Raw genomic sequence first — 23810 nt, 5'->3', positions numbered from 1 at the left:
TGCTGCAATGTAAAGTTTAATGAATGAAAGTGCCCTTGTTTTTAATAGTATTTTTCAACTTTACATTCACTTTAACAGAACATACAATTCTCTGATTGAATTTAAGTCAGTAACTAGCTCACAGAGGTGCAGAACTCACACTGCATGTTTCAATAGCACTGGACTAGGGGTTTTCAAACCTGTCCTCAGACCTCCCTAAGTGACCAGATTTTAAGGATATCTGAACTGGAGCACAGGTGAAATAATCAGGTGATTAGTAAACATGGTTATTTTACCTGCTCTCATCCAAGGTTATCCTGAAAATTTGGTCTGTTAGGGAGGCTTGAAGACTGGTTTTAAAACCTCTGATCTAGTCAAAGTAATTAAACATATCTGAGCCTCCTCTCTAGTCTCCAACCTCCATATGGTAGGTTAAGGCTTGACAAGCATATATGACTAAAATCCAACATTCAGTGATTGGCTGTTGCTAACATCAATCATTAGTAATAATATGGCAGAATTGGACAGGGATAATGGACACATGAACGGTCATACCCCCTGTACATCATTTTAAACAAAGGAGCTGATTAACCAAATAATAAAACCCCACCTCCCTGCACCTTTCTTTGGTCTAAACAGCACAAACGAATGAACAAATCAATATCATTAAGCAATCATTCTTTCTTTATTCTTCTATAATGTATTCGGCTGTTTGTGTATTGGATGACTTCAGGAATCAGCAAAAGCCAAAATGTTCATCTCTAGTGGGAAACATGTGAGGTACACTGTTGTGTGTACAATATCTGAGTACTATTGAAGTTTGAAACCGAGGTATTATTTGTCTTACTACCACTCAATGCCAGAGCCTGAGCCTGAGCCTGGTGTGCCACAGAGATTCAATCCTGAACTAGATGAAGGAACCAAGTGGAATTTGTAAGGGGCATGCAGACTGTATCTAGGATTGAACCTGGGACCTCTGTTGTTGGTTCACTTTCAATCTGTAGCTCTGTCTCTGAGCCACTGGAGGGCTCTGGTGCAGGCTAAGAGTTTCTTTGTGCTGCTACCTGCACTGGCTAGCTCTCTGGCTCCACCTGCTTGCCAGCTGCAGGTATTTTCCCTATCAGCACTGCTATATAAGGCAGCCTCACAGACCACTTCCTGCCCTGACATTGCTGTTTATCAGCTTTTTTTGTGCCTCTGTACTGAACTTGAATGATTGTTGTTTGGCATTTCTCCTGGTTCCTGAATCTGGACTTTCTCCTGACCTCTCTTTTGGATCTCCCCAGTGTCTGACGAAGGAGTGTACAGCTTATCTGGTGCTGTGAACTTGGCTTGACTTCTGATTACTCTTCTGGATTCTCCCAGTGTTTGATGACTCATCGGACTGCTTCCTGGTAACTGACCCTCAGCTGACTTCTGACTACTCTCTTTTATTACCTGCTTGTCTCTGCTCCTGTTACCTGTGTCACCTTCCTGCAGCTGGTATCCTGCTCCTATACCCAAGTGCCGCAGGCGGCACCTACCAAGCACTGGTATCCTGCTTCAGCATTAAGTCCTGTAAAGGTTACCTACAAGCACCAGTTTCCAGCTTTAGTACCCAAGCTGTGCAGAGGGTATCTGTCAAGTACCAGTATCCACCTACTGTACCCAAGCTCTGCAGAGGCTCAGGGTATCTACCAAGTACCAGTATCCATCTACTATACCGAAGCTCTGCAGATGGTTATTTGCCTAGTACCAGTCTGCAGCTACTGCAGCCAATCTCTGTGGTGTGTGAATGCCAAGTACCAGTATAATGCTACTGTACCCAAGCTCTGCAGAGGGCATCTGCCCAGCTTCTGTATCCTGCTCCTGTCTTGGCCTCAGGTAGGCGCTCCTGTCTTGGCCTCAGGTAGGCGCTCCTGTCTTGGCCTCAGGTAGGCGCTCCTGTCTTGGCCTCAGGTAGGCGCTCCTGTCTTGGCCTCAAGGGGGCACTCTTGTTTTGGCCTCAAGGGGGCACTCTTGTTTTAGCCTCCAGTGGGTACTCCAGTCTTCGGCCTCAAGTGGGCACTCCATTCTCGGCCTCTATTGGGCACCCCAGTCTCAGACTAAGCATGGGCACTCCTGCCTTTGGCCCAAGTGGGCACGCCAGTCCTTGGCTCCCTAAAGTGGGCACTCCAGTTCCTGGTCCTAAAGTGGGCACTCCAGTTCCTGGTCCTAAAGTGGGCACTCCAGTTCCTGGTCCTAAAGTGGGCACTCCAGTTCCTGGTCCTAAAGTGGGCACTCCAGTTCCTGGTCCTAAAGTGGGCACTCCAGTTCCTGGCCCTAAAGTGGGCACTCCAGTTCCTGGCCCTAAAGTGGGCACTCCAGTTCCTGGCCCTAAAGTGGGCACTCCAGTTCCTGGCCCTAAAGTGGGCACTCCAGATTCTGGTCCTAGAAGAGGCACTTCTTCTGATTCCAGTTCCTGTGTGGATGTTACTAGAGTATCGGAGTCTCCAGTTTCTGTACAATAAAACTTGTTTTGTCTGCTTGTTCACTCACTCATGCCTAAAAGGGGTAGTTGCACCAATAAATCTATTCTTCTGGTTCCTTTTAGAGCACAAGACAGCCTTAAAGGGATGATTCATATAGAGAATACAATTTTAAACAACATTCCAATTTACTTCTATTATCTAATCTGCTTTATTCATTAGATTTCCTTTGTTTAAGAAATAACAATGCACATGGGTAAGCCAATCACACAAGGCATCTATGTGCATTCACCAATCAGCAGCTACTGAGCCTATTGGGTAATAAAGGGATTATCTATCTTTTTAAACAATAAACATGTAGACTGTCCCTTTAATTCTTCACAGAAGTAATACACACCACCACCAGCAATCTGAGCAGGCATAGTGTTCGAATCCTGGTGCACAGCCCTCACGGGACATGTGCGCCTGCTGCTAAAACAACAGTAATAACTTACTAATGGATGTTTATTGCAATAATGCTTCTAGTTTAAATTGAAATGCACCCATGCACATTTCAATTTTAACATTCTATACCTTTAATGGAACTTATTATTTCTTCCTCTTCTGTTTCTTTATTCACTTAATTATTTTATCTTGGATACATTTTTTATCAAGCAATCTATATTAATGCTATAGATAGAGATAGATAGATATGTATGTATGTATATATATATATATATATATATATATACAGAGAGAGAGAGAGAGTGGGAGAGAGATAGAGAAAGATAGACAGAGTGAGGGAGATAGATAGCCTTTCAATGCATTTGCTGGGGCAAAAATACTTAGAAAGAATGCCTTGTATAGGGGCTACACTGATTCTCTGAGGTTCACACTGCTAGTAACGCACAGAGTATGTGCTTGCGTGCTTGTATGTGCATGTATTTGTGCGTGTGTGCATGTATTTGTGTGCGTGTGTGCATGTATTTGTGTGTGTGTGTATTTGTGCATGTATGTGCGCATGTATTTGTGCGTGTGTGTTTGTATTTGTGCATGTGTGCATTTATGTGAGCATGTATTTGTGCGTGTGTGTTTGTATTTGTGCGTGTGTGCATGTATGTGCGCGTGTGTGTTTGTATTTGTGCATGTGTGCATTTATGTGAGCATGTATTTGTGCGTGTGTGCATGTATTTGTGTGTGTGTGTTTGTATTTGTGCGTGTGTGTTTGTATTTGTGCGTGTGTGCATGTATGTGCGCGTATGTGTTTGTATTTGTGCATGTGTGCATGTATGTGCGCATGTATTTGTGCGTGTGTGCATGTATTTGTGTATGTGTACATGTATTTGTGTGTGTGCATGTATTTGTGTATGTGTGCATGTATTTGTGTGTGTGCATGTATTTGTGCGGGTGTGCATGTATGTGTGCATGTATTTGTGTGTGTGTGCTTGTATTTGTGCGTGTGTGCATGTATTTGTATGTGTGTGCATGTATTTGTGCGTGTGTGCATGTATTTGTGTGTGCGTGATTGTATTTGTGCATGTATTTGTGCATGTGTGCATGTATGTGTTCATGTTTTTGTGCGTGTATTTGTGCGTGTGTGCATGTATTTGTGCGTGTGTGCATGTATTTGTGCATGTATTTGTGCTTGTGTGCATGTATTTGTGCGTGTGTGCATGTATGTGTGCATGATTTTGTGCGTGTGTGCTTGTATTTGTGCGTGTGTGCATGTATGTGTACATGTGCATGTATTTGTGCATGTATGTGTGTGTGTGCATGTATTTGTGCATGTAACATAGTAACATAGTAACATAGTAGATAAGGTTGAAAAAAGACTGAAGTCCATCGAGTTCAACCTATACAAATCTAAAATACTTACAAAAAGCTCCAGTTAAGCTTAAATAACCCCATTAAAATGTGACCCATTTAATACTAGCAATCATATCCATGAATTTTGTTTATATACAGAAATTTATCCAGACTATTTTTAAATGTATCTATGGTATTAGCATTCACTACCTCCTTTGGTAATGAGTTCCACAATTTTATTACTCTTGCATGTATTTGTGCGTGTGTGCATGTATTTGTGCCTGTGTGTTTGTGCATGTGTGCATGTATTTGTGCGTGTGTGTTTGTATTTGTGCGTGTGTGCATGCATTTCTGCGTGTGTGTTTGTATTTGTGCGTGTGTGCATGTATGTGCGTGTGTGTTTGTATTTGTGCATGTGTGCTTGTATTTGTGCGTGTGTGCATGTACGTGTGCATGTATTTGTGTATGTGTGCATGTATTTGTGTGTGTGCATGTATTTGTGCGTGTGCTTGTATTTCTGCGTGTGTGCATGTATTTGTATGTGTGTGCTTGTATTTGTGCATGTGTGCATGTATTTGTGTGTGCATGCTTGTATTTGTGCGTGTGTGCATGTATTTGTGCGTGTGTGCATGTATGTGTGCATGTTTTGTGCGTGTGTGCTTGTATTTGTGCGTGTGTGCATGTATTTGTGCATGTGCATGTATTTGTGCATGTGTGTGTATGTATTTGTGCATGTGTGCATGTATGTGTGCATGTGTGCATGTATTTGTGCTTGTGTGCATGTATTTGTGCTTGTGTGCATGTATTTGTGTGTGTGTGCATGTATGTGTGCATGTTTTTGTGCGTGTGTGCTTGTATTTGTGCATGTTTTTGTGCATGTATGTGTGTGCATGTGCATGTATTTGTGCATGTGCATGTATTTGTGCATGTGCATGTATTTGTGCATGTATGTGTGTGTGCATGATTTTGTGTGTGTGTGCTTGTATTTGTGCATGTGCATGTATTTGTGCATGTATGTGTGTGTGCATGTATTTGTGCGTGTGTGCATGTATGTGTGCTTGTATTTGTGCGTGTGCTTGTATTTCTGCGTGTGTGCATGTATTTGTATGTGTGTGCTTGTATTTGTGCATGTGTGCATGTATTTGTGTGTGCATGCTTGTATTTGTGCGTGTGTGCATGTATGTGTGCATGTTTTTGTGTGTGTGTGCTTGTATTTGTGCGTGTGTGCATGTATTTGTGCATGTGCATGTATTTGTGCATGTGTGTGTATGTATTTGTGCATGTGTGCATGTATGTGTGCATGTGTGCATGTATTTGTGCTTGTGTGCATGTATTTGTGCTTGTGTGCATGTATTTGTGTGTGTGTGCATGTATGTGTGCATGTTTTTGTGCGTGTGTGCTTGTATTTGTGCATGTTTTTGTGCATGTATGTGTGTGCATGTGCATGTATTTGTGCATGTGCATGTATTTGTGCATGTATGTGTGTGTGCATGATTTTGTGTGTGTGTGCTTGTATTTGTGCATGTGCATGTATTTGTGCATGTATGTGTGTGTGCATGTATTTGTGCGTGTGTGCATGTATGTGTGCTTGTATTTGTGCGTGTGTGCATGTATTTGTGCATGTGCATGTATTTGTGCATGGGCATGTATTTGTTCATGTATGTGTGTGTGTGTGTGCAACTATTTGTGCATGTGCATGTATTTGTGCGTGTGTGCTTGTATTTGTACGTGTGTGCATGTATTTGTGTGTGTGCATGTATGTGTGCATGTGTGCATGTGTGCATGTATTTGTGATTGTGTGCATGTTTGCATGTATGTGCATTTATTTATGAATGTGTGCATGCATTTGTGTGTGTGTGTGTGTGTGTGTGTAATTCTAATGGAATAGAATTCTAAACAATTAGAAAAAAAAAGTTTTTTTTTCCTGGCAGATTTTAATGGATTGCATGGTTGCCAAAATTTGAATAAACAATTCTATTGACACATTTTGCAGCAGAGGTATCAAATAAATTGGTTGGGAGATTATTGACAACTCCCACAAATGGTTTCCATAGCTCCCCCTCAAAACACCTAATATAAATTGCACATAGAATTTAAATTACTATTTTATAATTTAATCTAAATTGCATGAGATTCACTGATGCAAATTCATCTTATTATTTTATCATCAAGATGATCATGAAGTGCAGTAAACTCAAATACCACAATATGTATATATAAGACTAACAAATGGTGCTGTCTGATATCCACTCACAGACATCCATGGCAAGCATACAGATCAGCTTTTTACAATATAGGACACATTCTCAGGCAATCATATCAAAAGACAAAAAACGGGGACTGTCCCAGGTAAATTTGGACATTTGGCAAGTGTGGGATTAGAATCAGGGCCAATAAATCTGTTACTGTGTTTTTAGGGAAAGAGCATTTTAATTCCACAAAAATGAATCACAAACCCCTGAAAACTCACTGTTCTTATTATATCTATAGCTATAATTAATCAGACTTTTTTGAGAATAAATGTTATCTTTTTAGAAAGCCAGATATTCAGTAGTCACTACTGCATGCAATATTCATTTTTAAATGCACTTGTCTAAATCAGCTGTGAAATAATCATACCCTGTGTAATTTTTCTTGTCTCTCCTCACAGTTAGGCATTCCCCGTAGACTTGGTGGGATGTACCAGAAACAGACATTTGTGTGTTCAGGCTGAAAAGAAAAATATTAATTCTTGTAAGCAAATTCATTTTACCTTAGGAAAATAATTTAAAGGTCAAATTTAATGACCTAGATACAAATATTAAATTAAACAAGAAAGCTACTGTGTTCTGTCAAGCAAGTAAAACATCATGGTTGAATAATATGTTTAAAAATATACGAAGCCTAAAAAAGACACATTAGCCTAGGTTAAAGGGACATTCCGACCAAAATTGCAATCCACAATTTTGAATAGAAGCATTTTTGTAATATACATGTATTAGCAAAAGTGCTTCTAATACAGGTTATATCTGTTTCAAAAGTATATTTAAGTATGCACTGTTCACCAGTATTTTAAACACAGCACTTGCTCAGAGAGCCTAAGTTGGTTGTATCATCTGGTAATGAATCAATTTGTTAATTGCTGATATTAGACAAGCCCCACTGGTGCTCTGAGCAACTGCAGTATATAAAATGCTGGTGCTTTGAGAATATCTAGCTATGCATCACATGCACGTGCAGAGAAAAATGTTAACACTAAAACAGTGATAAGTTTTACTAGAAGCATTTTTGCCAATACGTGTATATTGCAAATATGTTTGTATTCAAAGATGTAATAAATCTATGTGCATTTAAATTTTTAATCGAATGTTCCTTTCATTCAATAAAATCAATTTGTGAAAAAAAATCACAACTTTGCTGCTCAAATATTGTGAACATTTGTAACTGCCCTTTGGTCAGAATCTTTGCACAGTGCCACAGGTATATAGTTATTCAGATATGATTCTGCAGTATTTAGGACAACTCGGGTGTAAAAGCAAACCCACATTCCAGATACACTTATGTTATAGAGTGACTTAAAGGGACATTAAACCCAAAACATTTCTTTCATAATTCAGACATAAAATACAATTTTAAACAGCATTCCAATTTACTTCTATTATCTAATTTGCTTTATTCTTTAGATATCCTTAGTTAAAGAAACAGCAATGCACACGGGTGAGCCAATCACGAGTCATCTATGTGCAGCCACCAATCAGAAGCTACTGAGCCTATCTAGATATGCTTTTCAGGAAATAATATCAAGAGAATGAAGCAAATTAGATAATAGAAGCAAATTAGAAAGTTGTTTAAAATGGAATTCTCTATCTGAATAATGAAAGAAAAAAATTTGGGTTTAATGTCCCTTTAAGTTACAAGGCTTTCCATCACTAATATTCATTTAAGAAGCACAGTTAAAAGATAACTTTTTTTTACGTGTTCATTAATTTGTGAGCTTCATAACCAGATAAATAGAACTATGTCTGCAGGGAAAACATGCTCATAACAATAATGAAATACTATGTTTCCTTAAAGGGACATGCTACTCACAAAATATATCTGTTCTAGCAAAAGGAGATTGTTTCATAATACATTACTGCCCTTTATTTATTTATTTTTATGTAAAAAATGAATGCTCCTGTACTGAATAAAACAACTTTTGTTCAGTGGGAGATGTCTTGGTCAGCCAGTGGGAACAACAGAGGATTGTGATAAAATAATGCACTTCCTGTTAGTTTTAAACAGCTTTCCACTCAATAAAGTTTATCTGCTGCTTCTTCATCTACATACTAGAAGATATACTTATGAGTAGTAATGTGTCCTATTAAAGAAACAAACAAAATGTGCTACTATACTAATCAAGCAATTACTATGTAGACTGTAGCAAAGTTAGGCTTCTAAAGTCTACACCAGGGGTGTCCAAACTTTGCTCTCCAGAGGTTTTGGAACTACATTTCCGATGATGCTCAGCCAGCATTTTATCTAGCTGAGCATCATGGGAAATGTAGTTCCAAAACCTCTGGAGAGCAAAGTTTGGACACCCCTGGTCTACACTATGCACTTCAAATTATTTGGAAAATAATAATTTGCAAAGTTAATTAATTGATACTAAGGCATCTATTTATCAAGCCGTCAACTGCAAATACGCTGGAATTGTGACGTAACATACGATCCGCCGGGCTCAGTCTGACACAGATCGATGCTTACATCATTACAGATGTTTTGAATGCAAATTCGGCACAATCTGACTACTTTTGCTAGTTATCAAATTTCTACCAGGTACGCTCGCCACTATTCCGGCCCAGCGTACCTGGTTTTCAATCCGCTGCGCTGGAGGCGGCGGATGCCATAGGAATCAATGGGAATCTGAAAGCAGCGAAAGCTCATGTTCGCTGCTGCCCGATATGCCATTGATTCCTATGGTAACGTTTACACCTAACACCCTAACATGTACCCCGAGTTTAAACACCCCTAATCTGCCGCCCCCTACATTATACTTATTAACCCCTAATCTGCCGCCCCTGACACCGCTGACACCTACATTATACTTATTAACCCCTAATCTGCTGCCTACATCCCCGCCACCTACCTACATTTATTAACCCCTAATCTGCCACCCCCAATGTTGCCGCCACTATATTAAATTTATTAACCCCTAAACCTAAGTCTAACCCTAACCCTAACACCCCCTAACTTGTCAGCCAATAGAATGTTCCAATCAGCCAATAGAATGCGAGCTCAATCCTATTGGCTGATTGGATCAGCCAATAGGATTGAACTTCAATCCTATTGGCTGATTGCATCAGCCAATAGGATTTTTCCTACCTTAATACCAATTGGCTGATAGAATTCTATCAGCCAGTCGGAATTGAAGAGACGCCATCTTGGATGACGTCACTTAAAGGAACCGTCATTGTTCAGGAAGACGTCGGATGAAGAGGATGCTCCACGTCGGATGTCTAGAAGATGGAGCCACTCTGCGCCGGATGGATGAAGATAGAAGATGCCGTCTGGATGAAGACTTCTGCCCGTCTGGAGGACCACTTCTGCCTGTCTGGAGGACCACTTCTGCCGGCTTCGTTGAGGACTTTGGCCCGGTTGGGTGAAGACTTCTCCCGGTAAGGTGATCTTCAAGGGGTTAGTGTTAGTTTTTTTTAGGGGGGTATTGGGTGGGTTTTAGAGTAGGGTTGGTTGTGTGGGTGGTGGGTTTTAATGTTGGGGGGGATTTGTACTTTTTTTTGCAGGTAAAAGAGCTGATTACTTTAGGGCAATGCCCCGCAAAAGGCCCTTTTAAGGGCTATTTGTAATTTAGTGTAGGGTAGGGCTTTTTTTTTATTTTGGGGGGGTTTATTTATTTTGTTAGGGGGATTAGATTAGGTGTAATTAGTTTAAAAATCTTGTAATTTGTTTATTATTTTCTGTAATTTAGTGTTTATTTTTTTTGTACTTTAGATAATTGTTTGTAATTTTACTTAATTGTATTTAATTTAGGGAATTAATTTAATTATAGTGTAGTGTTAGGTGTAATTGTAACTTAGGTTAGGTTTTATTTTACAGGTAAATTTGTATTTATTTTAGCTAGGTAGTTAGTAAATAGTTAATAACTATTTAGTAACTATTCTACCTAGTTAAAATTAATACAAACTTGCCTGTAAAATAAAAATAAACCCTAAGATAGATACAATGTAACTATTAGTTTTATTGTATCTAGCTTAGGGTTTATTTTATAGGTAAGTATTTTGTTTTAAATAGGAATAATTTAGTTAATGATAGGAATATTTATGTATATTTATTTAAATTACATTTAAGTTAGGGGGTGTTAGGGTTAGACTTAGGTTTAGGGGTTGATAAATTTAATATAGTGGCGGCGACGCTGGGGGCGGCAGATTAGGGGTTCATAAATGTAGGTAGGTGGCGGCGATGTGGGGGGGCAGATTAGGGGTTAATAATTATAATGTAGGTGGCGGCAGTGTCAGGGGCGGCAGATTAGGGGTTAATAAGTATAATGTAGGTGGTGGCGGTGTAGGGTGCGGCAGATTAGGGGTTAATAAGTATAATGTAGGCGGCGGTGGGCTCCGGGAGCGGCGGTTTAGGGGTTAAACACTTAAGTTGCGGCGGGGTCAGTGAGTGACTGTTTATGGGTTAATACATTTATTAGAGTTGCGGTGGACTCCGGGAGCGGCGGTGTAGGGGTAAAACAGTATAGTATAGTGTGGGTGTTTAGTGACAGTATACCAATAAAGCTGGGAAAAAGCAGAAGAGCAGCTAGATCGATGACTGTTAGTTAACAACAGTCCGCTGCTTATCGCCCCGTACTTGGTGCGCAGCTTTTTGACAGCTTTTTTGGTAACTTTGGAGAGCGTATTCAGGTCCGCGGCAGCAATGTTAGGCGATCTTAGGCGAGCGTATTGGTGCCGTCGAATGCAAGTAAGTTGACGGCTTGATAAGTAGATGCCTAAGGGTTAAGTGAAAAACACCTGCATTGAAACATATTATGCTGTCACCTTCAATAAAGATATAAGTTAGCTACCAGGTTTTAGATGGCTTTGGTCACATATCTTTAGCTTAAAGGTACCTTGAAGAGACATGAAACCCACATTTTTTTCTTTCATGTCTCAGATAGAACATGTGATTTTAAATAACTTTCCAATGAACCTCTATTACCTAATTAGTTTTGTTCTCTTGATATCCTTTGTTGAAAAGAATACCTAGGTAAGCTCAGGAGCTACTGATTGGTGGCTGCACATATATGCCTCATGGTATTGGCTGTCAGCAAGCTCCCAGTAGTGCATTACTGCTTCTTCAACAAAAGATACCAAGATTGAAGCAAATTAGACAATAAAAGTAAACTGGAAAGCTGTTTGAAATTGAATTCTCTAAATCAAAAAGAAATTGGGTTTCATGTCCCTTTAAATACAGTAGACTTGTATAATCAACAAAAGCATAATAAAAAGATATTGCAAAAGCACTTAGTCTGAATTTCAACTGAGTAGCAGATTTTGACAAATTATAAAGTAAATTCCCTTTTCCTTCTCCCTGCACCATGTGACAGCCATCAGTCAATCACAAAATACATATACATATATACTGTGAATTCTTGCACATGCCTCTGAAAGTGTGCATATAAAAAGATTGGCACATTTAGATAATGGAAGTGAGTTGGAATGCCCCTTTAATACAATGTTTATTTTATTTAAATTTAAACTTATTTCCAAATGGTATGTTTTTATTTACTTTCTAATCAAAAATAAAATAACCATCAAATAGTTTTTACATTTTGCTGCTTCACTATTCTTAAAATGTCATAAAGCATTTTCAAATGACACAGTAAATTGCCTGCAACAATCAAAGTATACAATTTGCGCACAAGGCAATACTTAACTTAGAATTACAGCTAGATTTGTAAGGAAATGAAATAAAACTTTTAAATATATCTATAATGTTCCAACAACAGAAAAACAATTGGGAGCAGGGAAATCTATGAGGCACATAATTGAAGAACAGGCTGAATAAGTTTCTTCAATTTTTTTTAATTCTCTGAGGCATTCTTGATCTTTAGGCAACTCAACAGAATTGATGTAAAAACATGAAAAATAAAAAAAGGAAAAGGAAACAGGACAATATGAAATTATAATAGTGATATCCAAGAAGAAGGTATAGAGGGAAAGAAAGAAAGACAATTCAAAAATCAAACAACAAAGGCTCACCCCAAATGTTAGCATTGTATCTACTGTAGAGGAAAAGATTACAGACTTAGGAACCTGTCTGCCTGGCTTTGTGGCAAATGGGCAGCAGACACTGTATGTCCGCTGCCCAGATGTATCATTACACTAGCACTTGCATGTGTAATGCCACTGTTCTGGTAAGATGGCGAAAAAAAAATATTTTTTTTCTGTTATGTTAGTGTCAAGAATTCCAATTAATGTACAGATTGAGTGCCAAGTAAATAGTTCACCATTCTTGACCTGTTTTTGCACCTTTGTGGGCAGGCTCACACCTGTAAAGAAGCTTTCCACAATGTTTCCAATTGCTGCTTCTTACCTTCTCCAACATAAAATCCCAGAAACACATTTGTTTGGGGTGATTGACAGGCCATTCTCTCAAGCAATTGGCGGTGTTCTGGTAAGATGGTGAACTTTGGAAAACAGCGAACCATGTCACTTCCTGTGACGTTACATCAGCTGTTTCACAAATCTTGGACGTAATGCCAGCGTCATCACATACCTGGCCGCATACTGCTTCTTCTGCTGATCCAATGCAGCTTTTCACACGGGGGGCTGTTTCTTGTGCACAAGCACAGAGACTCAGCTTTAGAGTAGTAGTAGTAATGGAAGTAGTTGCATTGGGGGGCGGAGTTCCGAATATTGCAGAGGAGCTGAAGAAACAGCTTTCAATGAGCGCACCATTTCTGATACAAAATCCCAAGCATGCGCTCTAGAAAGGGTCCCGGAATTTCACAGCTCTAAATATTGTACCAGTGACGTATGCGGCCAGGTATGTGATGACGCTAGCATGCATGCGCATTACGTCCAAAATTTGTGAAACAGCTGATGTAACGTCACAGGAAGTGACATGGTTCGCTGTTTTCCAAAGTTCACCATCTTACCAGAACACCGCCAATTGCTTGAGAGAATGGCCTGTCAATCACCCCAAACAAATGTGTTTCTGGGATTTTATGTTGGAGAAGGTAAGAAGCAGCAATTGGAAACATTGTGGAAAGCAGCTTTACAGGTGTGAGCCTGCCCACCAAGGTGCAAAAACAGGTCAAGAATGGTGAACTATTTACTTGGCACTCAATCTGTACATTAATTGGAATTCTTGACACTAACATAACAGAAAAAAAGATTTTGCCAAGGTTTTAATGGCTTACCAAAGATATTATTAGCAAATTCACATTTACAACAAGCAGTAATAATACAGATCTAGAACTAAGTCTCAACATGTATATATGAAACATTAAATTGATACCAAGGATTAAAGGGATATGAAACGCAAATCTTTTCTTTCATGATTCAGATAGAGAATACAATTTTAAACAACATTCCCATTTACTTATATTATCTAATTTTGCTTCATTCTTTAGATATCCTTTCCTGAAGAGATATCAATTCACATGGCCGAGCAAATCACACGAGGCATCTATGTGCAGTCACAAATCAGCAGCTACTGAGCCTATCTAGATATGCTTTTCAGCAAAGGATATTGAGAGAATGAAAATTAGACAATAGAAGTAAATTGGAAAGTTGTTTAAAATGACATGCTCTTTCTAAATCATGAAAGACAAAATGGGGGTTTTATGTCCCTTTAAATCCCACAGATGGCTTTCTAGACCAACATCCTAAACAGTAGACTCATGAGGTGGAGCCCGGAGCTAAATAGTTTTGGTGGTTTAAAAAAAAAAAAATGTCTTATTTAAGGTGTTTATTTTGTGATTTAGTGAAAGTCCTATTGCTCTTTAGTTATTTAGTGAAAGTGATATACTTTTAAACAAATATTTCTAATAAGATTGTTTGTATTTATATGATCAAGTTCACGTCCTCGATATCTCACTTATTACCACCAAAATGCTGTTTGTTAAATGTGCTCTGGATTTCATCTATTAGATTTTTGAAACACTAACCTCTCCTTTGAACACCATTTGGAACTCTTCCCGATTATTGATCTTGGAGTACAAATACTCAGACAGTTCCAAGCATTTGTTGATCTGTGCTTCAAATCCTTCTGTACCCTGTTTTAAAAGAAAATGTGTCAATAATGAAACAGAATTTAGACATTTCCAAAAAGGTTTACATTCTCTTTTAACACAAAAATAGATATTATAATTTATTATAAAAGCTTTAAAATCTGTATTACTTTCTACAGCTCTACAGAACTTTGCATGTTTGTTATGTGGGTTAAATCATATATAACAGACTTTTTTTTTACTTTACAACATAGCTTATTTACTATAATTCAAAATACTAATTTAACAGGTTATTAGAACACATTTTCAAGCATAGTGTTAGTAAAGCATTCTGGATCAGATACAAAAAATGCATATTTTGCATTGCGTAAAGCAGATTATAGACTTTTTCTCCCTAGCAAATAAAGGCTTGAATATATGTGGGGCTCTAAAGTTAGTGCAGGTCACGTATTACAAGTTGAAAGTAAACGGGTCCGCTCCAGCGCAAGCACATTTTGCACTTTTAGGGTGAGCTTGAGTGAAGACCTAGGGGCCGATTTATCATTGGTCTGTCCGACATGATCTGCTCAGCGGATCATGTCCGACAGACATGTCGGCATTTATCATTGCACAAGCAGTTCTTGTGAACTGCTTGTGCAATGCCGCCCCCTGCAGATTAACGGCCGCTAGCAGGGGGTGTCAATCAGCGCGATCGTATAGGATTGGGCGGATTGCAGACTGCAGCCTCAGAAGCAGCGGACCTGTTATGGAGCAGCAGTCTTTAGACCACTGCTTCATAACTGCTGTTTCCGGCGAGCCTCCATGGAGCTTGATAATTCGGCCCCCTAGTATAAAATGTAAGGGGTAAAAAAAAAGTTGCACAAAATAAGTACATTAAAAAATGTGCTACAATCAGAACACTAATCAAATAAGGATATTTGATCATTTTTGTGTAGTGCTGGTACTATTCATTATATATATATAAATATGTGTGTGTCTAAATATATGTATGGGTGAATATATGTACAGTATATATGTACATATACACATATAAACACATAGATACTATGTATATACATATATACACATATATATATATATATATATATATATATATATATATATATATATATATATATATATATATATATATATATATACTTTGGAGCCCTTTCCAGTAAAAAAAACGTAAAGAGACATTAAACACTGCGATATTAATATAAAATGATAAATGCAATATACTTTCATTATTTATTTTGTCCCCCTTTTCCTGTAATTCTATTCTGAAATTGTGTGCTTTTCAGTTCCTGTTAGAAATTGAAGAGCAGAACAAGTGACAAGTTTACAAGTGACGAGTGGGTCACGATAAGCAATATCACAACCTCGCTAACTTGCACACATATTACAAGACGAAAGTAAACGGATGCGCTCAAGCACAAACTTTTGCAGTCGTCCAGTTAGCATGACCGAAGACCTAGGGGTCGATTTATTAAGCAGCATACGCTGCTCCTTCCGTGCGAGCCATCTGGCTTGCCGGAATCAGGATTTAAGAAGCAGAGGTTGTAAGACCTCTGAGGTGACGAACTGCAATCATCCTGATCAGATACGATCAGTATGATTGACATCCCCTGCTAGCGGCAGGGGGGCAGCATTGCACAAGCATTTCACCAGAAATGCTTGTGCAATGATAAATGCTGACAGCGTATGCTGTCAGCAATTATCAATGTCGGGCGGAAATGATTCGCTACAGTGAATCATGTCCGCCCCCCATTTGTTAAATCTACCCCCTAGGGTTAGGTGTAAGGGGTAAAAAAAAAATGTGCTCCAAACACAACAAAAGTACATTAAAATAAAGTGTTACACTCAGCTATACAGTTTCTGATAAAAAAAAATAATTCATGTAAATATTCATTTAAAAAATGATAAGAGTTAAAAGGTATATGGTATATTACAAAATGTTTGTATAAACATGTATATCCACATATGTGTATGGGAGTGTGTGTGTGTATATATATATATATATATATATATACACACAAACTTTGGAGCCCTTGCCACTCAAATATCTAAAACCTTGTAAAGTAATTTTTAATATTCAACAATGTCTTTCACTATGTATTTAATGTAAATATTTTACATCCCAATGTTCTTCACTTAGAAGAAAATGTTCTTTGTATTTTAAATACTATTTCTATATCTATCTATCTATCTATCTATCTATCTATCTCTCTCTCTCTCTCTCTCTCTATATATATATATATATATATATATATATATATATTCTTGTATATATTCATATAGAAACACAGGTATAGATATGTATTTTACAAAAAATAATTATATATCTGATGAAGCGCATGTGCGCATGCGCGAAATGCGTCAGGTGTTCATCTGAACCTGCACGAGCTGTTTGGCAACTTGGCTGAATAAATATACCTATTTGCAACAAGTCTCCTGTCTCCGGGTCTCCTATACGCATTCCCTTGTTGGGATACTTCCTTTTCATTATTTATATATATATATATATATATATATATATACATATATATAATTTAAAAATCAAAAGAACATTGTAACGTAAAATATTCATAACTAGCTTCTGGTTTAGTGCTGTAGGTCTTACGCAGTGTTGGGTTAGCTTGTGAGCGATAAGTGTTAGTTGTTGTTTTTCTTAAAGTGCTGTCCATTGAAATCTATGAGGGTAAGAAATTATCCGAAGACCTAGGTTAGAGCCCATCAGGTTTCACTTGCTCACATACAATTTACTTTCAACTTATAATACGAGTGTTAACCACCAACATTAAAAATGTACTTTGAGCAGCGTTTGCACCAGTGGAAAAAAAAAATGCACTTTGTCTTATGGGCTAGATGACGAGTGGAGCGCAAATTAGTGCTCCTGTGAGTGCTTTATCTGCGCTCAACTTTTTTTTACCATTCTATGCCCAGTAACAAGTAAAAGTTTTGTGTTCTCGTGGTTGCATCCTGTTGAAGAAAAAGGAGTTTGCAAAATTGCGAATGCAGGATTGTATCCCCCATAGGCTTTAATGAAGCCTCGTTTTGAACAAAAAAAAATAAATGCACAAACACGAGCACAGGATTGCAAAGATATATATATGTATTTATTTCTATGCATATATATATATATATATATATATATATATATATATATCTGTATTTATGAGTATATTTGTCTGTAAATACATATACACACATATAAATACATATGTATAGAAATACATGCACATATATTTATATACATACATACAGTATATTTATACATTTTATTAGATAGTGTTAATATAAGTGTAACTATACTTTTACATGTTTTTTGGATGTGTTTTGTGACACTTTTTTGACTCATAACAGTCAATAAATATAATATATAATAAATATAAATAAAAAGCAGAGGAAAGGGAGATCTAATCATAATAGAGCAAAGCAAAACAATGCTGAACATTTTGGACATGAAATAAGAAGGAATGAGAGGGTAAAGGATATAGTGACCCATCATCTTTGCTATATAGCTCTAAAAGCTCTTAAAGTATAAATTCTAAATATTCCTTGTTGTTTACAGGGTTTGTGACACCATTAAAGGGACATTAAACACTTTGAGACATTAATATACAATGTTTCATTATATGTAGTAAAACAATTTTGCAATACACTTTCATGATTTATTTTGTTCTCTTCTCCTGTAATTTAATTCTGAATATTGTGGGCTTCCCAAATTCCTGTAAAAACGGAAGTGCAGACACAGCTGTATTCTACACAGTCTTTGGTTGCACACTCTATTAAGCCTTTTAAAACTGTCCATAATTGGCCATAGCAGAAAAAGAAACCTAAGTTGCAATATGGCGGTGCCTACTGTTTTATGGGCATTAAAATGTTAACCTTTTTTTTAAATATTTAAGCAAATAATATAATTTAAAAAAATACAATTCTAGACTCTATTATTCTCGGACTAATCTTTGCTCCGAATACGTCATTCTATCAATGATTTATTTAATGTTTAATGTCCCTCTAATAGTGGAAACAATTTAATAAGTAAATTTAACACTTACCTTTGCTTTCCACATTAACCAGAATTTGAAAATATCCACATGGCGACCACACTGAATTGCTTTATCGCCAGTGTCATATGATATGTCATACTGCTTGTCTTGCTGAAACAGGTAACCTGCACACATCTGGTTACAACCTTGTAGGATTCCCTGGAAAGATAAATCATTTCAAGTATAGATAAATAGCTAATCTATATGGGTGGGAGGCCATTGTAAATCGTAAATATCTTACATATAATTAGCAGGCATTTAGATGCCGGTGTTTATAATAAAATGTAAAAAATGAATTGAAAAAAAAGGTAAACATGAAAAAAAAATGTTTTACAGATTAAATAGAAAGGTTAAAATGGCTTTATTAGCTGATTTTCTTAGATGTTTCCTTGTTACTTTCTGTCGTTTGTATTGTTTTTGCTCAATTACCTTTTTTTTATTCAGAGAATGTATAGTTGCCAACTGTCCAATTGTTCCTGAGACAGTCCTGTTTTTTTGGCTTCCTGTCCCTGCCTGCAACTTTAAACAACTTTTCAATTTACTTATATTATCAAATTAGCATTATTCTTTATATATCCTTTGTTGAAGGGTAAGCTCGGGAGGGTGCATGTGTATTTAGCAGTGTATGGCAGCAGTGCTTGCAATTATGTATAACATTACTATAAACAATGTTGCAAACACTGCTGCCAGATGGATACGAAGAGAACTAAGCAACATTGATAATAGAAGTAAATTGAAAAGTTGTTTAAAACTTCATGATCTAGCCAGCCAATTTAAGTGTAAATTTGACTTTAAATCTGTGCCGTTAAGTGTGTCCCTTGTTCTATTTAGTCTGTATTTAGTAAATACTGTGTGCAGTGCAATACTCCCACCAATAGGGCACTGTTGCTTATGATTTTAATCCATTTCCTCTAGTCTTTTAGTTACTGTAAGTTTTTTTTTCTGTGCTCATCTGTTATACTGAAGTTTAGCACTGTGTAGTCAGGTAAGGGCGCCATGAGATATGTAATAAGTAGCGGACCTACTCAACAGAGGGCCCGGGTGCAAAAAAAATTTGGGCCCCCCCCCAAAGTTAAATCAGTAGAAAGCAATAGTAATATACATGCTGCTCTGTATAATGATTTTGAGGATAGATAAATATGCACTAATGAAAAGGCTCCCTGCATTAGGATTGTACATTTTCTGCACATACCTATGTATAGACTGTTTGCTATAGGCCCCCTAAAGCACTTGGGCCTTGGTGCCACTGCATCTGTTGCACCAATGGTAGTTCTGCCCCTGTATGTAAAACCAGGGTGAGTAGACTAGAACCCAATGTGAGAGGAATCAAGGCATCTGGGGCGCGATCCTATATACGGCGCAGGTTTCGGCGCAATCGTGGAAACCTGCACCGCCCGTAGTTTCACCTCGCACATTGACCTATCACATATACAGCGCCGACAGTTGCTAAAGTGCCGTAAGTCGGACAAACTGGCGATGTCCAGAAACAAGCGTAAGTACAAATTTCTGGAGTCGCCAGTGACTTACGGCACTTTAGAAACTGTCGCCGCCTAAAAAAAACTAACTAAAGTATAAAATCTCCCGTAACTGTCTAACACGTCTCCCAAACATCACCCCGACACGTATACCCCTCTATCCGCAATCCCCCCTTTCACTCCTAATAATAAATATATTAATCCCTAAACCGCCGCTCCCGGACCCCGCCGCCAGCTACATTAAATGTATTACCCCTTAATCTGACCCCCCTACACCGCCGTCAGCTACATTAAATGTATTACCCCCTAATCTGAGCCCTCTACACCGCCGCCACCTATATTAACTCTATAACCCCCTAATCTGATCCCCCTACACCGCCGCCAGCTATATTAAATATATTACCCCCTAATCTGATCCCCCTACACCGCCGCCAGCTACATTAAATGTATTACCCCCTAATCTGATCCCCCTACCCCGCCGCTACCTACATTAACTATATTAAGCCCTAATCTGAGCCCCCTACCCGGCCGCCAGCTATATTAAATTTATTAATCCCTAATCTGAGCCCCCTACACCGCCGCCACCTATTTGAACTATATTAACCCCTAATCTGAGCCCCCTACACCGCCGCCACCTATTTTAAATATATTAACCCCTAATATGACCCCCCTACACCGCCGTTTTACAGGTAACTTTGTATTTTTTTTAACTAGGTACAATAGCTATTAAATAGTTAATAACTATTTAATAGCTACCTAGTTAAAATAATTACCAAATTACCTGTAAAATAAATCCTAACCTAAGTTACCATTACACCTAACACTACCCTATCAATAAATTAATTAAATAAACTACAATTATCTCAACTAAAATACAATTAAATACACTAAACTATATTACAAAACCCCCCAACTAAATTACAAAAAATTAAAAAAGATTACAAGAATTTTAAGATAATTACACCTAATCTAAGCCCCCTAATAAAATAAAAAAGCCCCCCAAAATAATAAAATTTCCCTACCCTAAACTAAATTTAAAAAGTAATCAGCTCTATTACCAGCCCTTAAAATGGCCTTTTGCGGGGCATTGCCCCAAAGTAATCAGCTCTTTTACCTGTAAAAAAAAGAACAACCCCCCATTACAACCCACCACCCACACACCCCTACTCTAAAGCCCACCCGATCCCCCCTTAAAAAAACCTAAGTCTAACCCCCAAGTGGTCCTTACCTGTCCTGAAGCCCGGCGGAGAAGGTCCTGTTCCAGGCGGAGAAGTCTTCTTCCAAGCGGCGACATCTTCTTCTTCCAGGAACCAGCCGGCGCAGAGCGGAGTAGTTGAAGACCGATGACCGCGGAGCTGAAGACTGTCCACTCTGAAACTGAAGACCGGCGATGCTGGAACTGAAGATCGGCGTGACGCTGCAACTGAAGACCGGAGCCATGGAGCGTGGAGGATCCTCTTCATAGATCTCCGCCGTACACTGAATAGGAATTCAAGGTACGCGATTAAAAATGGCGTCCCTTGAATTCATATTGGCTGATTTGAGCCTTCAAATTCAAATCAGCCAATCGGATGAGAGCTACTTTAATTCTATTGGCTGATTTTCCGTTCCAGCGTCGCCGATCTTCAGTTCCAGCATCACCGGTCTTCAGTTCCAGAGTGGACGGTCTTCAGCTCCACAGTCATCGGTCTTCAACTCCTCCGCTCCGCGCCGGCTGGTTCCTGGAAGAAGAAGATGTCGCCACTTGGAAGAAGACTTCTCCACCTGGAACAGGACCTTCTCCGCCGGGCTTCAGGACAGGTAAGGACCACTTGGGGGTTAGACTTAGGCTTTTTTAAGGGGGGATCGGGTGGGTTTTAGAGTAGGGGTGTGTGGGTGGTGAGTTGTAATGGGGGGGTTGTTCTTTTTTTTACAGGTAAAAGAGCTGATCACTTTGGGGCAATGCCCCGCAAAAGGCCATTTTAAGGGCTGGTAATAGAGCTGATTACTTTTTTAATTTAGTTTAGGGTAGGGAAATTTTATTATTTTGGGGGGCTTTTTATTTTATTAGGGGGCTTAGATTAGGTGTAATTAGCTTAACATTCTTGTAATATTTTTTTATTTTTTGTAATTTAGTGTTTGTTTGTTTTTGTAATATAGTTTAGTTTATTTAATTGTATTTTAGTTGAGATAATTGTAGTTTATTTAATTAATTTATTGATAGGGTAGTGCTAGGTGTAATGGTAACTTAGGTTAGGATTTATTTTACAGGTAATTTGGTAATTATTTTAACTAGGTAGCTATTAAATAGTTATTAACTATTTAATAGCTATTGTACCTAGTTAAAATAAATACAAAGTTACCTGTAAAATAAATATAAACCCTAAAATATTTACAATGTAATTATTAATTATATTGTAGCTATCTTAGGGTTTATTTTATAGGTAAGTATTTAGTTTTAAATAGGAATAATTTAGTTAATAATATTAATATTATTTAGATTTATTTCAATAATAATTAAGTTAGGGGGTGTTAGGGTTAGACTTAGGTTTAGGGGGTAATATATTTAAAATAGGTGGCGGCGGTGTAGGGGGCTCAGATTAGGGGTTAATAAATTTAATATAGGTGGCGGCGGTTTAGGGGAATCATATTAGGGGTTAATAAATTTAATATAGCTGGCGGCGGTGTAGGGGAATCATATTAGGGGTTAATAAATTTAATATAGCTGGCGGCGGTGTAGGGGAATCATATTAGGGGTTAATAAAGTTAAAATAGGTGGCAGCGGTGTAGGGGGCTCAGATTAGGGGTTAAAATAGTTAAAACAGGTGGCGGCGGGGTAGGGGGCTCAGATTAGGGGGTAATACATTTAATATAGCTGGCGGCGGTGTAGGGGGATCAGATTAGGGGGTAATACATATAATGTAGGTGGCGGCGGGATCCGGGAGCGGCGGTTTAGGGGGTTAAACACTTTATTAGGGATTGCGGCAGGGGATTGCGGTTGACAGGTAGATAGACATTGCGCATGCGTTAGGTGTTAGGTTTTATTTTGCAAGTAGTTTAGGGAGTTATGGGGCTCCAATACTCAGCGTAAGGCTTATTACGCCTGCATTTTGTGGCGAGGTGAAAATGGGGTAAGATTTCTCCATTTTCACCACGTAAGTCCTTACGCTGTATATTGGATACCAAACTGCGCGGGTTTGGTATATCACTCTATGGGCCAAAAAAACTACGGGCGAAAAGTGAAATATACGAGCGTAACTTCTATGTTACGCCGTATATAGGATACCAAACCAGCGCAAAATTTGGCGTCGCCGGCTTCTGCGGGCGACGCTGCATATCGGATCTGGCCCCTGAATGTGTAAGACATCACGTTCTTCATGTGCTGGGAATTCACAGAATATACAAAAAAATACAGATTTACTGGGGCATTTCTGTGTCTATTAACCCACTACTTTTTACCTCATAAAATGCCACCTGCTTGTAAAACATTCAGCAGTGTTTTAGCTAAAGTACAACATAAAAAACAAATATTCAGTATACCATTCCAGCAGCCCCAACACAGCAGTGAACAGGTTAATTTTAGGCTGTGTAACATCTATATAAACTAGTGTGCTTTATGATGTCCTGCTTTACAGATGTGAAGGGTTAATAATTAACACTTGATTGCTTATTTTGGTAATTGCTATACAGTTATTCTTCCTATGCCAGTTATGTGCTTGAGAGTAAGGGAGGTGATGAGGAGCTTGATGATTTAACCTGTATTAAAGGGCTATTACAGTGCATGACGAAAATACTGTAATATGTTACAGCATTTTTATTATTGCACTATTTATTGCATATAACTATGTGTTTAAACCATGCAAATTTATTAAACACATAGTTAAAGTCATCTCCAAAGCAAATAAATAAAGAT

At 38.2% G+C, this 23810-nt stretch overlaps 1 protein-coding gene across 2 annotated transcripts in view; it reads right to left on the bottom strand.

Annotated features, from left to right (window-relative positions):
• GAD1 (glutamate decarboxylase 1) overlaps positions 1-23810 on the bottom strand; it is a 170324-nt gene that overhangs the window by 16311 nt on the left and 130203 nt on the right. For both annotated transcript variants that reach the window (XM_053690083.1, XM_053690082.1), the window contains 3 exons: positions 18453-18602; positions 14350-14457; positions 6831-6920 (listed from right to left, as the gene is read on the bottom strand). In XM_053690083.1, coding sequence (XP_053546058.1) covers positions 6831-6920; positions 14350-14457; positions 18453-18602 — 348 coding nt within the window. The remainder of the gene's footprint in view (positions 1-6830; positions 6921-14349; positions 14458-18452; positions 18603-23810) is intronic.

The sequence above is a fragment of the Bombina bombina genome, chromosome 1 (genome assembly GCF_027579735.1).
Source record: "Bombina bombina isolate aBomBom1 chromosome 1, aBomBom1.pri, whole genome shotgun sequence".
NCBI classification, from domain to species: domain Eukaryota; kingdom Metazoa; phylum Chordata; class Amphibia; order Anura; family Bombinatoridae; genus Bombina; species Bombina bombina.
The sequence above is the reverse complement of the archived record's forward strand: the minus strand, read 5'-3'. Positions and strand labels throughout refer to the sequence as shown.